Source organism: Lupinus angustifolius, chromosome LG09 (assembly GCF_001865875.1).
Source record: "Lupinus angustifolius cultivar Tanjil chromosome LG09, LupAngTanjil_v1.0, whole genome shotgun sequence".
NCBI lineage: Eukaryota > Viridiplantae > Streptophyta > Magnoliopsida > Fabales > Fabaceae > Lupinus > Lupinus angustifolius.
Window position 1 is genome coordinate 9,492,528 of NC_032017.1, and position 16,303 is coordinate 9,508,830.

General features: G+C 33.1%; 1 protein-coding gene across 2 annotated transcripts; it reads left to right on the forward strand.

Annotated features, from left to right (window-relative positions):
- LOC109357228 (serine/threonine protein phosphatase 2A 55 kDa regulatory subunit B beta isoform-like) lies at positions 3,550–13,653 on the forward strand. 2 transcript variants are annotated; one of them, XM_019601028.1, is made up of 14 exons: positions 3,550–4,017; positions 5,628–5,731; positions 5,844–5,942; positions 6,030–6,149; positions 6,735–6,944; positions 7,789–7,880; positions 8,145–8,263; positions 11,716–11,839; positions 12,053–12,176; positions 12,357–12,425; positions 12,516–12,607; positions 12,689–12,766; positions 12,849–12,919; positions 13,021–13,653. In XM_019601028.1, the coding sequence occupies exons 1-14, from the start codon at positions 3,900–3,902 to the stop codon at positions 13,155–13,157; spliced, it is 1,557 nt and encodes a 518-aa protein (XP_019456573.1). In that variant the 5' UTR covers positions 3,550–3,899; the 3' UTR covers positions 13,158–13,653. The 2 variants fall into 2 exon arrangements, with proteins under 2 accessions (XP_019456573.1, XP_019456574.1); XM_019601029.1 differs by having other exon boundaries at positions 6,735–6,941.

Here is a 16,303-nt window from a genome sequence, read left to right on the forward strand (position 1 = left end):
TGACTCGAAATGAAATTACGAAGCCAACGGTGCGATCGGAATTCGATTCCGAGTTACGGAACTCAAAAACCACTTTTTGAGCTGTATCGGGTGGATTTCGGCCCTGACAGTGGTTCAGAACCGACTGTCTCCGAAAATTACCAAAATTTACCACAAAATAGGAAATAATATTTCAAGACTAAAACTCAACTAGAGTTTCGTCTAATTCTTTACCGAAATTGCCCAGAAATTCATTTGCGAATATATAATTAATAAAAATATTAATAAAATCTTATAATTCGAAATCGTAAAATTCGCGGTGTTACAGGGTGTGAAGAATTTTCTCCACAATTTTTTGATCTGTGATTGTCTCACCAGAGGCCTTCATTTGATTAGTGATGACAATCACTCTATTGAAGAATTCTGCTACCTTCTCATTCACTTCCATCTGCATCAATTCATATTGACGCCTTAAGGTTTGCAATCTCACCTTCTTCAATTGGTCTGCACCCTTATTGCAAGCTTCAAGAATCTGCCATGCTTCTTTTGCTGTCCTTGCAGAGGCTATCTTCTCAAAGTGTGCATTGTCAATACATTGATGCAAGAAGAACATAGCCTTGTTGTCTTCCTTCTGATTTTCTCTATGCACTGCCCTCAAAGCATCTGTAGCACCTTCTGCAAGTGCAGGGTATCCTTCTTCAACCACCTCACGCACCTCTTGATATGCAAAGATCACCTTCATTTGGATATGCCATTTGTGCCAATTCTTGCCATCGAGGATGGGGAGATTTGCAGGGAAACTTCCATTTGTTGGTCCCATGATGAAACCAGCTCTAGATACCAGTTTGTTAGAGAAGAATTAAGAAGAAAGGAAGAGAGGGATGAGTAGAATGAATATGCTTCTTTGTATATTAAGTGTGTAAAAATCAAAACACCAAACTTACTATATATAGCAAGCTTTTCCAACTAACCAACTAACTGACTTTCCTGATATGGAAACTTCTGTAACTAGATTACCTAACTTTTGAATTACACTGATTTTAACATAAAATGCCCTCAAAGAAGTTAAATTATATAGCTAATGAAAGTGTCTAGATCAATAAATGACTTTATACTCGAAATGAGTAGTTTTTTATTGATTAAAGAAAAAAAAGTTTGGAATAACAAATATAACCCTTAAAAACGTTAGATATCAATCATAAAAGATATCCATTTTCGTAATACCATAAACCCCTTTTATTCTTATATAGATATAGATTAATTCTAGAACGAAGATGCATAAGACATAAACGCATCAATTTATTTATGCAAGCTATCAAGTATGATTCCTAGTTTCTACTATTTAATCTTCCTGCAAAGCTAAGTTTCATTAATTCTCTCATTCATGAGTGTGAATATGGGAGAAAAATAAATCTAGATTAATAGAAAAAGTGATAAAAAAAACAAGTAACAAATTTTGTTAAACCAAGGTTGTATTGATCCAATTTCATTAGGTTATTATTGTGTCATGATCGAGTCAGATTTAAGTCCAAGTAACTAATTTTATCAAATTATCAACCCAAATTTGAATTAGACTAAACTCATGTGACAATTCCTAAGAATAAATATCATTCAATTAAACTGGAGCAAGCCATGTGCCATATAAATGTGAGAGTCAATGTTTTTGGGATGGACTAAGACTGAAATACATGCCATAGTTGTATAGTCTCAATCTGCCACCACACACGCAAGATCCTGAGGATGACTCAGAGATTAAATGTTCGATTTATAGGAGCGACACTTGTTGGGAGGGACAGTCACAAACCCTAAAAGAGATTAGTTCCTTACTCAAAAAGGTGAAATATACATTTAGTAATACAAAAAAATATAAATGTGAGAGTCAATGTTTTTGGGATGGACTAAGACTGAAATACATGCCATAGTTGTATAGTCTCAATCTGCCACCACACACGCAAGATCCTGAGGATGACTAAGAGATTAAATGTTCGATTTATAGGAGCGACACTTGTTGGGAGGGACAGTCACAAACCCTAAAAGAGATTAGTTCCTTACTCAAAAAGGTGAAATATACATTTAGTAATACAAAAAAATATAAATGTGAGAGTCAATGTTTTTGGGATGGACTAAGACTGAAATACATGCCATAGTTGTATAGTCTCAATCTGCCACCACACACGCAAGATCCTGAGGATGACTAAGAGATTAAATGTTCGATTTATAGGAGCGACACTTGTTGGGAGGGACAGTCACAAACCCTAAAAGAGATTAGTTCCTTACTCAAAAAGGTGAAATATACATTTAGTAATATAAAAAAAAATCTGCCATCACACACTAAACTTGTATAGTTGTGCATTCCATTTATCCCTGTCATAGTAGATGTCAATGTGATATATTTTCATTAAAAACCAAAATTTGTTTTTATTCATCTATTTAATAAAATTAGTATATAAAAGTTTAAGATGTTAAAAAATTAGTGAAACTCAAATATTAGTCAAGCTAAATAATTTATTATAGAGATAAAAGTTGTTATAAATAATAAGACAAAAATAATTTAACTAATAAATAATAAGATAAATATAAACTATAAATTCATATAAAATGAAATTAACTAAATCCTAAATAAAATAATGTTCTATCAATCTAAATATATTTAACACTTTACAAATCTTGACTTCTTGACCCTTTGCTCAATTAGTTTTTATGTAATAGAAGTTCTTTGTTATTGGTTGTGGAAGAATATGTGAGAGATGAAAAGAAAATAGGATAAACTTAATGTCTCGTTTTATTATTTCATGTTTTGTTTCCAAATGTATGTGTATCTAAAAGTAGTTGTATATCTAAAAGTTTAAATTTAAAATTATATAATTAAGCTAGAACAACTTTCTACTAGTTAATGTATATGTTTATTGATAAAAGATTAAGATTATATATAATTTTAACTTATTTTCAACTTTTAAGTTTTAGATAAAAGACTAATCTTTTTTTTGTAGGAGAATATTCTTTCACTAAAACTAAGTCCTAATAACAAAACAAATAGATTATTTTTTAGATATTTAATTATGAAATTAAGTGTAAATATATGTACTGATAGTATAAAGATATATACACAATTAAATATCGGTAATTCATTTTGATTATTTTTTTAAAAATCAATAATAATTAAAAGTAAATAGTAAATAAACCAAACAAATATATATTACAAAACTTCATATGATTAAAAAAATAGTTATTATCGATTACCCTTTATCTTCTTGCTCTTATCACTCATGCAATTTTGAAGTAAAATTATTTATAAGAAGTATATTATTGAGATGTTTTCCACTTAAACACAGCACTACCTTAGAGGAGAATTAAATTTTCACTTACTTAGGAATAAAAAAGTTAAATAACAAAAAATTAAGTCAATCTAAAAATCATTCTCTAATCTCACCTGTTTATACATCACAGCCATCATCACCACCACTCATCACAAAACAACCAAACTTGGTACTTCACAGACATTTGTGACAGACAGGTGATGTTATCATAGACAGTGAAATTATATATTTTCGTACGAAAAAACAAACAGAAACATATTATTAAGAGAGAGAAAAGTGTTTTCTTTTGCATCTTCAAAACCGAAGAATCGTTTTCTCAGTTATTTTGATTTTAATCCCAAAAAAACGTTTCCCATTTTCCTCTTTTTATAGAAAGAGAAAAATTTGATTGCAAAAGAGAGAAAATTTTCTAATTTTTTGTTTGTTTTTGTTGTAATGGTTGAACTGAAAATCGAAAGAAGGGTGTGAGAGGAAGAAAAGATTGCAACTTTTTTGATGGGTTTGTATGAAACTATGATCTTGTGAAAACCCAGAAAGGAAAATCTTCGATGTGTTGTGAAAGTTAAGATTATTGGATTTTTCAGAATCACTTATTTCGGAGAAATGAACGGTGGCGATAAGGTCGCCGCAGGTGGTGTTCCGGCGGGTCCACCGCAACCGCTGGATTGGAAATTCTCTCAGGTTTTTGGTGAGCGTGCGGCTGGTGAAGAAGTTCAGGAAGGTAAATTGTTTGTTCATACGTTGTGTTGATTTTATTGGGATTAGGGTTTGTTTTCAATGCTTTGATCTGTTTAAGATCTTGTTTTGGCTTTTGGGTCATTGCTTAAACGATTTGTAATTTTGAATGTGTTGTTTGATTTGGGGAAAGTAGTGATTTTGAGGTTGTGTTTTGCATTGTGATTTTTTTTACTGGCTTTGAGTTTAAAAGGGTGGTTTTGATTCTAGCTTGTGATTATATTGAGAGAAGTTATTGTCGTGGTGAATTTGTTTGTTTAGTTTTCAATGTGAGTTTGGATGTTATTGTTTAGATTTTGATTATTTGTTGTTTGGTGAGTGACATTAAAGATCGGTTGCGAGGGTCAGGTTGTGATTCGGAACTTTGAATATGCGAAAATAAAACATTTGGTTGTTTGTTGTGTTTGAATTGTTGGAGTACCAATTCTGAAATTGGTGGTGTGTACAACATCAACAACCAAGCCTTTATTCTACTACATGGGGCCAACTGCATGGACCGATCGAATGACGTTATAATGTTCTATCATAGATCATGTTCATTGACAAATCATCTCTAAGTCTTGCTTTATCATTCCCCCAATCCCCTATGGTTAATGGAGATGTAGGGGATCGGACCTTGTACCTCTCGCATGCAAGGCGAGTGCTGTACCATTTGAGCTGCATCCCCATAGAGAGGATACAATATATGTAGATAAAATTGATGCATGATTCGTCTTCCTTGTTTCTTATAGTAGCTAGATATACGGTGTTTCCGTTATACTGAGGTATCATTCGCAATTTGGGATTTGGAACTTTCAAGGAGGAGGAGGGGCGGTTTGAGTCAATATTGTTTTTTCCTGCAAAATTAGTTTCCACTTTCTTGCCAATTCAAATTTCCAATGCTGCAAGTCTGCAACTAAGATCCTATATATATATAGCTCAGAAAGATTGTCCCCCAACTGCATGTCTCTGGTTCAGTGGTGGAGCTATGATATAGTTTATAGGTTATAATTGTCGAAAGTAAACCTTGAAGTATCATTAAACTTCAGTTTGCCAACCCCCACCGAAGATAAAAATGCAAACAGGGACTAAGAGAATAATGCATGATTAATTGTTGTCCTGTGAACAGTGTGTAAATGGAAGGTCAAATGTGAAACATATTCATTTGATCAGTCTTCCTATGAGGGAGCTGAAACTATCTAGTTGTCTAGAAATTGTATGTATGGTCTGGCTGGTTTCATTTTATATTTTGATAGTTTTGGAAACTTTTGCCGTAGTCCTATGGCGAGATTACGGTGGCAGAGGCTTGGACTTCGTACAAAGTAAAACATGAAGTATCATTAAGCTGGTTTAACTCACAGCAAACATACAGTGCTCATGTGTCGTGTCTAAGTCTAACTAAGATTTATTTCATGGTTTATTTAAGGGATTAAGATACTGGAAAGAATGGAAATTCTGACATGAATTTTTGAATCAGACGGATCCTTATTGGGTATATATTTTGCGACACTATTAACGGACTTCTACTACAGATTAATTGAGAAATTTGGATTAGTTTTGTTTGTTGCAGCTTAATGTGAAATATTCCTAATTATTTGCCCGATTTTCTTTCTACAGTGGACATAATTTCTGCTATTGAATTTGACAAGTCTGGTGATCATCTTGCTACTGGTGATCGTGGTGGTCGAGTAGTTCTCTTCGAGAGGACAGATGCAAAAGATGTAAATTTGATTTTTGCCTTTGTAAACATTTCTTTTTAAACCGAACATAAGTTTTGAAATATTCCATTTTCACACTTAATATTGCAATATGTCTGTATACTGTAATATGCAGCATGGTAGATCGAGAAGCGATTTGGAGAAGATGGACTATTCTATGAATAGGCATCCTGAGTTCCGTTATAAAACAGAGTTCCAGAGTCATGAGCCTGAGGTATTTCTCAGTCAAACCGGTTATTACAGCTTCAGCTTCCTGTGGCTAGTAAATGTTAATATCTATAGCATGTGATTGTTGTTTCAGTTTGACTACCTTAAGAGCTTGGAAATAGAAGAGAAAATAAACAAAATAAAATGGTGCCAATCAGCTAATGGTGCTCTCTTCCTTCTATCTACAAATGATAAAACCATCAAATTTTGGAAGGTATGAAATATTGCTCAGTTGTCGCATGCTGTGTGCTCTCTGAAGTACATTTCTACAACAAAGTTTTGTCCCTCGTTTCACATGTTTTTTTGTATATCTGTTTATGGAGATGTGTTAAATCTTATGAGGCCTATAAACTCTGGATTCTGATGAAATCTGTTACCTCGGCTTAGCCTCTGGAAATTACCGATTATATTTTGAATTAGTGGTTACTAAATATTGCATCATAGCTCAGCTAACGAGAAACTTTTCATATAGGGGGTGACTTTTTAGGGTGCATGTATCTGTTAGCTGTTCATTTGTCTGTTTAAGTTCTAACATTTTATTACCTTAAATCCTTAATGGTCAATTGATTATGTGAATGTTAATATTTTACTAAAGGCATTGACTAGGGATTAGGCCAATTTTTTTGAGGACGGAGGAAGTGTACATTTGAAAGAATGCCATGTTATGCATGCATACTAAATAAACGCGATAGTGTTTCTTTTATTATTATTATTATTATTATTTGTGAATTAATATAATTGGTCTATCTCCATTCTCTACCACTTATTCTTATGCTCTCCTTATCTGAGATTTGAACAGGTTCAAGAAAAGAAGGTCAAGAAAATTTCTGAAATGAACGTTGACCCTTCAAAAGCAACGGGGAATGGTTCTATTGCTAGCTCAAGTAGTTCTAGTAACTCTGGGCCACATATTGCAAATGGAGGACCTCCCGATAGATCATACAGTTATCTAAGCAATGACTTCTCATTTCCTCCAGGAGGCATACCTTCACTCAGATTACCCTCGGTAGTTGTATCCATCCCTTGCTGTTGAATTCTGTTTTCCAGTTTTCTCTCGGGATAAAAATTAGCATAGAATGATTTTTTAACTATGAACAATCTAGAAATTTGTGGATTAACGTGGAAGAGACAAAGCTTAGTAATGCTTATGCTAATTTTATTTATTGCGGGGACGAGACGAGGGTCTCAAAATGGGGATGTTGTCTTGTCCTTTTCATAATTATAACATCATGGTAGATAAAGGTTGAATGTCCTAGGCCTGGTATAAATACAAGAAATATATTTCCAGATTGATTTCATCATGCTGCTTAAGTTTCTTAGTTTTGTTTAGGCAGGGTAATAGAAACTCGAAGCTCTCTTTTTTTGTAGTAATCTTTTATATTAAAGGTAGTGAAGAGAAAAATATAGCTGATAGTTGATATCCAAACTCAAGGAGCCAAAGGAAGAGAATCAAATACCTTTACTTAGTGTTTAGTTACAATTACTACTAACGTAAGTAGCCGGAAATAGTGGAAAACGCCTATGCTTTTTCAGTTACATTATGGTTCTGAAGTCCATTTAACCAACATATTTCCGTATAAATATTCAACTATAAATTTTCAGTCCTCCAGTATAGATTCCTTAATCAAGGAAGTGGGAAAAAAAGAAACAGAAAGAAAAACGTTAGTGTTTAATTTGTTGTTTTGATTGTTTCATTTGTTAGTGTGTATTTTAGTATACTTTCGGGTTCTTTATATGATAGGAAAGAAAATACAGTAGTTACATTCCTAAGCTTCCTTTTGCAACCTTGACAATTACTTGTTTGAGTCTTTGTAATTCAGCTATTGCTAACATATGGGTTGTAAAATATGCAGGTAGTCAGCCATGAGACGAGTCTGGTGGCTCGATGTCGTAGAGTATATGCCCATGCTCATGATTATCATATCAATTCTATATCAAATAACAGGTGATTTTAGTTTTTGTCATTGTACCATATTTTTCTATCTCGTAAACTGTGTGGAAACACTAAGTGCTCATATTGTAGTAAGAGGAGGCTTTTCAGTCTCAAACATTTTTTTTCTTCCAATTATCTTGATTCTCTTAATGTAGTGTTGATTCTCTTTTTTGGAGTTTTTCATGTTTGCATATTTTTTGTGCGCCTATTTTCTATTTTTTTTTTTGTCTAAAATCTGACCAAATTTTGGATGATTGTATGTTTCGTATCTTATAGTGATGGTGAAACTTTCATATCAGCTGATGATTTGCGAATAAATCTTTGGAATCTGGAAATTAGCAATCAAAGTTTTAATATCGTTGATGTAAAGCCTGCAAATATGGAGGATCTGACGGGTAAGATCTCGCTATTATATTGCTGTGATGCTGGAAGCATTTAGCTGTTTATAACTGCATATAGCTTATCTAGTTAAAGAAGTGTTCAACATATGAGTTGTAGTTGCCTGATAAGTGTTCATTTTGCATGTGTAAATCGTTCTACTCTCAATCTCTTTGACGTTTAGAGGCATTTAGATTAGTCTTAACAATGACAGAAAAAAGAGATGAACCAGAGGTTTTGGAATAGAAAGTAATGATATTTGTCACCATTTTGTCTTAGTTATTCATTCAAAGTTGTGAGTTTCTTTAATCAGCTAGTACATTGCTTAGAAAGTATATTATACTAATAAGTGAATAATACAACCATTTCTCTAGCATGGCCCTCAAGCTTGTTACATATATAAATGATCTTTGGTTCTCTTAAGGGATTTTGTAAGATCAACTAGCTAGTCATTTGAGGTAGGCAAAGCTTGTAGCAATATCACCTTAATAAGGTCTTTTCTCTTTTGAAATGTCCATCAATCTCAATATGTTTTGTTTTTTCATGAAAAGCCGGATTTGAAGCAGTATATAGGGTAACTTGATTATCAGAAATAAGGGTAATTTGTTATACATGTCCAAACTGTAACTCTTAAAGCAATTGTTTCAACTAGATGAGTTCACATGATGCTGCAACCATGTCTCTGTACTTTGCTTCAATATTAGACCTGGCAACCACACTTCGTTTCTCTGGTGTGGGTATTGGTATTGGGTACCACAAATTTAGAATATAAAAACACAAACAGTAAAGTATTTAAGTAATTCTGCATATACAATTTTCATCATGCTCTACTTCTGGCTATAAGACATGCAATATTGTGTTGTCATTGTACCATATTTTTCTATCTCGTAAACTGTGTGGAAACACTAAGTGCTCATATTGTAGTAAGAGGAGGCTTTTCAGTCTCAAACATTTTTTTTCTTCCAATTATCTTGATTCTCTTAATGTAGTGTTGATTCTCTTTTTTGGAGTTTTTCATGTTTGCATATTTTTTGTGCGCCTATTTTCTATTTTTTTTTTTGTCTAAAATCTGACCAAATTTTGGATGATTGTATGTTTCGTATCTTATAGTGATGGTGAAACTTTCATATCAGCTGATGATTTGCGAATAAATCTTTGGAATCTGGAAATTAGCAATCAAAGTTTTAATATCGTTGATGTAAAGCCTGCAAATATGGAGGATCTGACGGGTAAGATCTCGCTATTATATTGCTGTGATGCTGGAAGCATTTAGCTGTTTATAACTGCATATAGCTTATCTAGTTAAAGAAGTGTTCAACATATGAGTTGTAGTTGCCTGATAAGTGTTCATTTTGCATGTGTAAATCGTTCTACTCTCAATCTCTTTGACGTTTAGAGGCATTTAGATTAGTCTTAACAATGACAGAAAAAAGAGATGAACCAGAGGTTTTGGAATAGAAAGTAATGATATTTGTCACCATTTTGTCTTAGTTATTCATTCAAAGTTGTGAGTTTCTTTAATCAGCTAGTACATTGCTTAGAAAGTATATTATACTAATAAGTGAATAATACAACCATTTCTCTAGCATGGCCCTCAAGCTTGTTACATATATAAATGATCTTTGGTTCTCTTAAGGGATTTTGTAAGATCAACTAGCTAGTCATTTGAGGTAGGCAAAGCTTGTAGCAATATCACCTTAATAAGGTCTTTTCTCTTTTGAAATGTCCATCAATCTCAATATGTTTTGTTTTTTCATGAAAAGCCGGATTTGAAGCAGTATATAGGGTAACTTGATTATCAGAAATAAGGGTAATTTGTTATACATGTCCAAACTGTAACTCTTAAAGCAATTGTTTCAACTAGATGAGTTCACATGATGCTGCAACCATGTCTCTGTACTTTGCTTCAATATTAGACCTGGCAACCACACTTCGTTTCTCTGGTGTGGGTATTGGTATTGGGTACCACAAATTTAGAATATAAAAACACAAACAGTAAAGTATTTAAGTAATTCTGCATATACAATTTTCATCATGCTCTACTTCTGGCTATAAGACATGCAATATTGTGTTGGATGAGTGAACATACTACACTAGATAAGATAGGAAATCCGGTTGCATCATCACTATCAATGTCTATTATGGCATGTTGGGCATCTGTCCCAGATGATAGGAAATCCTTTTCAGGGGCTTGTGTATTTGTTGGACCCAACATTGTCACAATGTTGGTCCAAGAAACAACAAACCATATCTAGATCCATCACTGAAGTTGAATATAGAAGCCTTGTTTGGCTTCTCATGAGATCATTTGGATAGAATCATTTCTTTCAGAACTAAAGTTTGCTCATCAAGCACCACTGATTCTATGTGATAACGTCAGCACTGTTGCCATGGCTCACAATCCTGTTCTACATAATAGAACAAAGCACATTGAACTGGATCTATTATTTGTTAGAGATAGAATCCTGTCCAAGGCCCTGTAAGTCAAACACATTCCTTCTGAACATCAGACAACAGATGTGTTGACAAAACCTTTGTCCACTTCCAAGTTCACTTCTCAGAAAGTGTCTCAGAGTGTTTGATCCTCTATCTCTTGATGAAGAGGTATATTAGAGTATAGCATTTACTCTTTCTGTTTTGTAATAATTAGTTTACGATTAAGAACTAGTCAGTGATGATAGCTTTCTAGACAACCCATTCATCTACTATAAATAGAGATGAGGTTCCCTCCTTTTCTAACTAACTCATATTTTCAATAACAAACTTAGAGTAGCAGTTACCTCTCTCAATTCTTCTCTCTCTCACACTCGGTTTCTCTCCCTTTATCTTCTCTCTTCTTCTCTACTTCTATTTCCTTCTCTTTTATAGAAACATATGTACCCTTTTGTAATAAAGGATTGCCAAGAAAGATACATTGAAGTGATCACGGCGTTAAACTTGTCTTTGCTCGGGCTAAGATAACTTGTCTTCGCTCGGGCTAAAATAATTGTCTTTGCTCAGGCTAAGTTAACCTGTGTTTGCTCTTGCTAAGATAATGGACAAAGCAAGTGGATCCAAAAATGTGAAGAGGAACATGATGAAGAGGTTTGTTAGGAAAGATAATGGAGTGGGGCATTTGATTATGAAGGATGGAAGAAGGCACTCAATTTATGAAGTATTAGCTCAGTTGGTAGGCTGCAAAGTGTGAGGACCTCGTTTAAACCCCGACAACTGCACAATTTCCCCTCCCCATCAAAAAACGTTCCCTTTAAAAAACAAGTTGTAAGAATGTCTACCCAAAAGCACAGTAGTTCCTTGGCATGCCTATAAAAAACAAGTTGAAATTGTGTGCAAAAGTTCACAAGCTTTATCACTTCTTAAAGTAGGAATTGAGTTTCCATATCATTGTTTCTTATATATAATGTTTTGCCTGCCCTATGCCTTTTGTATAGTGTTGGTTTGGCCTTGACCCTTGATCTTATTATTGCAGAGGTTATAACTTCAGCAGAATTTCACCCGACACATTGTAATACATTGGCATATAGCAGTTCAAAGGGTTCAATTCGTCTTGTTGACTTGCGGCAGTCAGCATTATGCGATTCTCATGCCAAAATGTAAGCTCATCTTTTAGTTATGTTCTTATTTCTTTCCCTAGTGGCTTATACATTTACATTCTGAAGGAATGTTGAGATGGTGGGCAAAATTTCAGGAAAGATGGTTTGTTTCCTTCTTCACTGGGACAAGCATTTTTCTGAAGTCAATACATGTACAATTATGTAATTTTTTGTTATGCCTGCTAGGTTCACTGACAGTTGTCTTCTATACAGATTTCAGGAACAAGAGGCCCCCGGGTCGAGATCATTTTTCACCGAGATTATTGCATCTGTCTCTGACATAAAGTTTGGGAAGAAGGGAAGATATATACTTAGTCGTGATTACATGACTTTAAAGGTTTGAGAGCCTTATAATTTTAAAACCCATGTTCGTGATTAATATTTTCTCAGTATTTTGGATGGGATACTTACGGGATCCCAACTTCACTTGGATTTATTGAATATTTGGTATTCTGATAGAATCTATTGATTGTTGTTTGAATCCTTCGAGCCTTATCTCACCTTCTTTACTTGTCAGTTATGGGACATCAATATGGATTCTGGCCCGGTTGCAACGTTTCAAGTTCACGAGCATTTAAGACCAAAGGTTAGATTCCTCTATTTACGTAAGTGATGAAACCTGAATTTATGATGCCTTATTGAGTTACAATAACATATGTTTTTTGGAATGTGCCAGCTTTGTGATTTATATGAAAATGATTCAATTTTTGACAAGTTTGAGTGTTGCCTGAGTGGTGATGGATTGCGTGTTGCTACTGGTTCGTACAGGTATGTGATTCAAACTTTACCTATCTATGGTTTTGTTCCCATTGTCTCTGCATCTTACTATTTGGTTTCATTCGATACCAGCAATCTATTCCGTGTGTTTGGTTGTTCCCCGGGAAGTACTGAGGCTACAACGTTGGAAGCCAGTAAAAATCCAATGAGGTAATTTATATAGGATTTTCTAATGCCAATTGTGGTTTCGATAGGCAATGTATTATTTACATCAATTTTTTCTTTTCACCAGACGACAAGTTCCAACCCCGTCAAGGCCTTCTAGAACACTAGGAAACAGTATAACACGAGTTGTAAGACGCGGTCAGTTTTCTATATAATCACCTTGTCTTTGAGTGATTTTTTCATTAATATATGTTGTTCTTAGTATATCAACACTCCCAATATTTGCTTATCTTGAACAGGAGCCGAAAACACCGGTGTTGATGCGAATGGGAATTCGTTTGACTTCACAACAAAGTTGCTGCACTTAGCCTGGCACCCAAGTGAAAACTCAATTGCTTGTGCTGCTGCAAATAGCCTATACATGTACTATGCTTAAAGAAAGACGATATCGGACGACATGTATTTGTTCGGTTAACCTCTCTTTTTTTGGGTTGATTACGGATAATCCCTTCTTACCAATCATTGAGTTAGAGGCTGCATTAACTATCACTAGCTATACATGTGCCCTTGAAAATCTTTAGCAGGAAACAAGATGCAGAAAGTGACTGTTTTCAGGGTAGGAAGACCTTATTCTTTATTCTGGATGAACACCTCTTTTTTTACCAATCCTGATATTCTTTCCCTCTTTTTTCTGCATCTTCTTCTAAAAGAGGTGCACTAATCCGTGCTTCGAACTGTGTTTCGCTTACGACGAAAATTCGATTGTAGATCTCCTACAACAGATACTAAAAGATGTTCATTATCTACTTCTAGGATCAAAGATAAAATGTAGTGCCTTTTACTTTTATTGCTTAGATGTTTTGTGGGATAGAACAGTGGAAACCTGCACTGCATCATTTTTTCATTGATTATTTTTGTGATGGAACTTAATTCGATAATGTTTCAAAGTCTTGATTTTTTAGTGCAATTGATCTATTTTATGTAAAATGTCAAAGTAAGAAGCAACTTTAGGTTGCAATGATGTAGGATAAAGTGGATTGTCTTGTCTTTACAACTTGTCACATCCTAGTGCTTAAGCCACCAAAATATGATGGTTTTCTCATTCATATGGTTGGATTTTTTTTTTACATTTTTGGCCTATGACAAGCCTAAATAAAAGGTGAATGTTGTATTGGGTAGGCGATAACTTATGTAAAATTTTGTTGAATCTTTATAATATGGATTAATGATGAGATCATGTTAATGTTAGGTTGTTATTCGGAAGTAATGTTTTGTATCTCCTTATGGTTTTGTATCTCCTTATGGTTGCCTTGAAGTAATGAAAAATAAGCAAGGGTTCTTGTATTTGTTGAGTGACTGTGGGTAAAGAATTAGTTCAACAATTTAGGATAGGAATTGGAACATTAGAATATATACTCTTACAAGTAAATTAATAAAAATAGTAAACAATGATTAGGAGTAGAATAAATTTTATTTTCATACAAGAAACTAAGTGGATTATGCAGAGGGCAAGAAAATTAGATATTTCAGGTTTTAAGTTGTGGATACTACTTCTAAAATGAGATTGAGAACCGGGGTGAATAATTGTATATAAGGAATGGAAGAATGACATAGTAAATGTAAAAAGAAAAGGAGAAATGACCATAGCTTTAAGTTTATATTGAAGAAAAATACTTTTTATTTGATTAATGTTTTTTATATTACAGTAGGAAAAATGTATTTTAAGAAGCAAAAGGAGTATCCTGTGACATAGGGTTAAGTGATATGTTCTTAAATTGACTTGTTTCATGTACCAAAAAAATCGACTTCTTTCTTATAAAAAGTTAGATGTAAAGTTTTACTTGAACTATAAAATCTTACACGTAGAGAGTATAATGACCGGACACAAAATTTTGATTATGAATGTAAAAGTTAAGAATAAAGTGAAGAAAAAATTGTCAAAAGGCCTCAACAATCAAGTGATAGAAATCGAAGAGTGAGGGAATGGTTTTGGGATATAATGGGAAATAGAAATGTTATGTGAGATACAATCATAAGAATTAATAAGATGATTAATGAGACACTTGGTCACTACAAAAATCAACTCTTATTTATAAAAACAAATAATAAATAATAGCAAAACAATTTTTTAGAATATATGGATATGGATTAGCTCATAATCTTTTTTAATTAAAATGCTTATATCCTGATAGTTTTTAAGTCAATTTAAAATAGAACGTCTTAATTAATCCCAAAAATTAAGGGAAATTAAGAATAAAATTTAGAATTAATGAAAATGATAAATAACATTGATGAAATTTAAATGTAGATGTAGATAAAGGCGAAGCATCTTTAATTCAAAGGCACTCATCCATTTGGACTATCATGTTTATTTATAAAAATATTATTAGTATTGGATTTTTTTTTTTAAATTCCTAGTTGCTTAGGTGAAATGATGGTAAATCATTAAATAAATAATTTCAAAATCCCTATGATAAGATATAAGGTGAATCAATTTTAATGTTAACAAAGAAAAACTGAGCAAATAGTGATAGATGTTGATATAAATCTATTACATATCCAATGTAATTTATTTGAATGCACGCTAAAAAGTCTTTATTTGATATATTTGTTAAACATATAATAATTTAATATACGAGTTTTTTATAACATGTAATATATGATTCATATGTTAATCATAGTATACTCCTAATTTACATGATGAGTAAATAATTTGATATTGTAAATTTTATAAATGATGCAAAAATATTAAACTTTTAATTTATTTACATTGATAAATAATGAATTAAAAAAGTATTGTTTGAAAATTGAGTAAGAAAATAAGTATAACTAACACGTGGCATGATTTCATGGGTTACATCTTGCTTTTATATATATAAAAAATGAATAAGACATGAATATATAAAAAAGTAGAATAGGATATAATTAGCACTATACACTTAATTTTCAAACCTTGTTATCATAATAATACACAAAAAGTAATATGCAATGATATTTTATTATTTTGTTTACTATGAAATCACATTTTTGTCATGAAAAATATGAGGAAAAACAATCACTTACCTTTCTATTAATGGAGAAGATCCTTCTTCTTTATATCCACTATCAAAAGAGGTAAAGAGGCTAGGGAAAAGATATATACACATGTAAGAAATTTTTATATTGTGGTTGCCTCATTTATTATTCATATCTAATATTTGTGATTGACTTTTAAATATAAATAATACAAATGAAATGATATTTTAATTGTGTATAAATTTTTATAATGTTAATATATGTATATTATAATTGTTGGACCAGACTGCGACCGGGGAGCCTCCAACCACCGGGGAGTTCCATTGTTACATGGGTATGGAAAGAGTGAAGAGTCACAAGTGAGACACCACATCTTGAACCAAAACCTTAAGGCATTAGTTCCATGAGTCTTTCCTTCTTATAAACCATTTCACTCCTCCCTACATATCCAATGTGGGACTTCACACTTGAATAAACCCAACAATCTCCCCCTCAAGTGTGGGTACCACACACTTTCCGGTCCGCTCCCCCTTGAGTCCACCATGTCCCAGCCGAACCATCGGCTCT

Bases quoted from the DNA above. Each gene is read 5' to 3' on its own strand.
- LOC109357228 (XM_019601028.1), top strand. From the start codon at position 3,900: ATGAACGGTGGCGATAAGGTCGCCGCAGGTGGTGTTCCGGCGGGTCCA. The intron at 7,881-8,144 runs GTGATTTTAGTT...CGTATCTTATAG, and splicing joins AATTCTATATCAAATAACAG to TGATGGTGAAACTTTCATAT. The intron at 12,920-13,020 runs GTCAGTTTTCTA...TATCTTGAACAG, and splicing joins AACACGAGTTGTAAGACGCG to GAGCCGAAAACACCGGTGTT.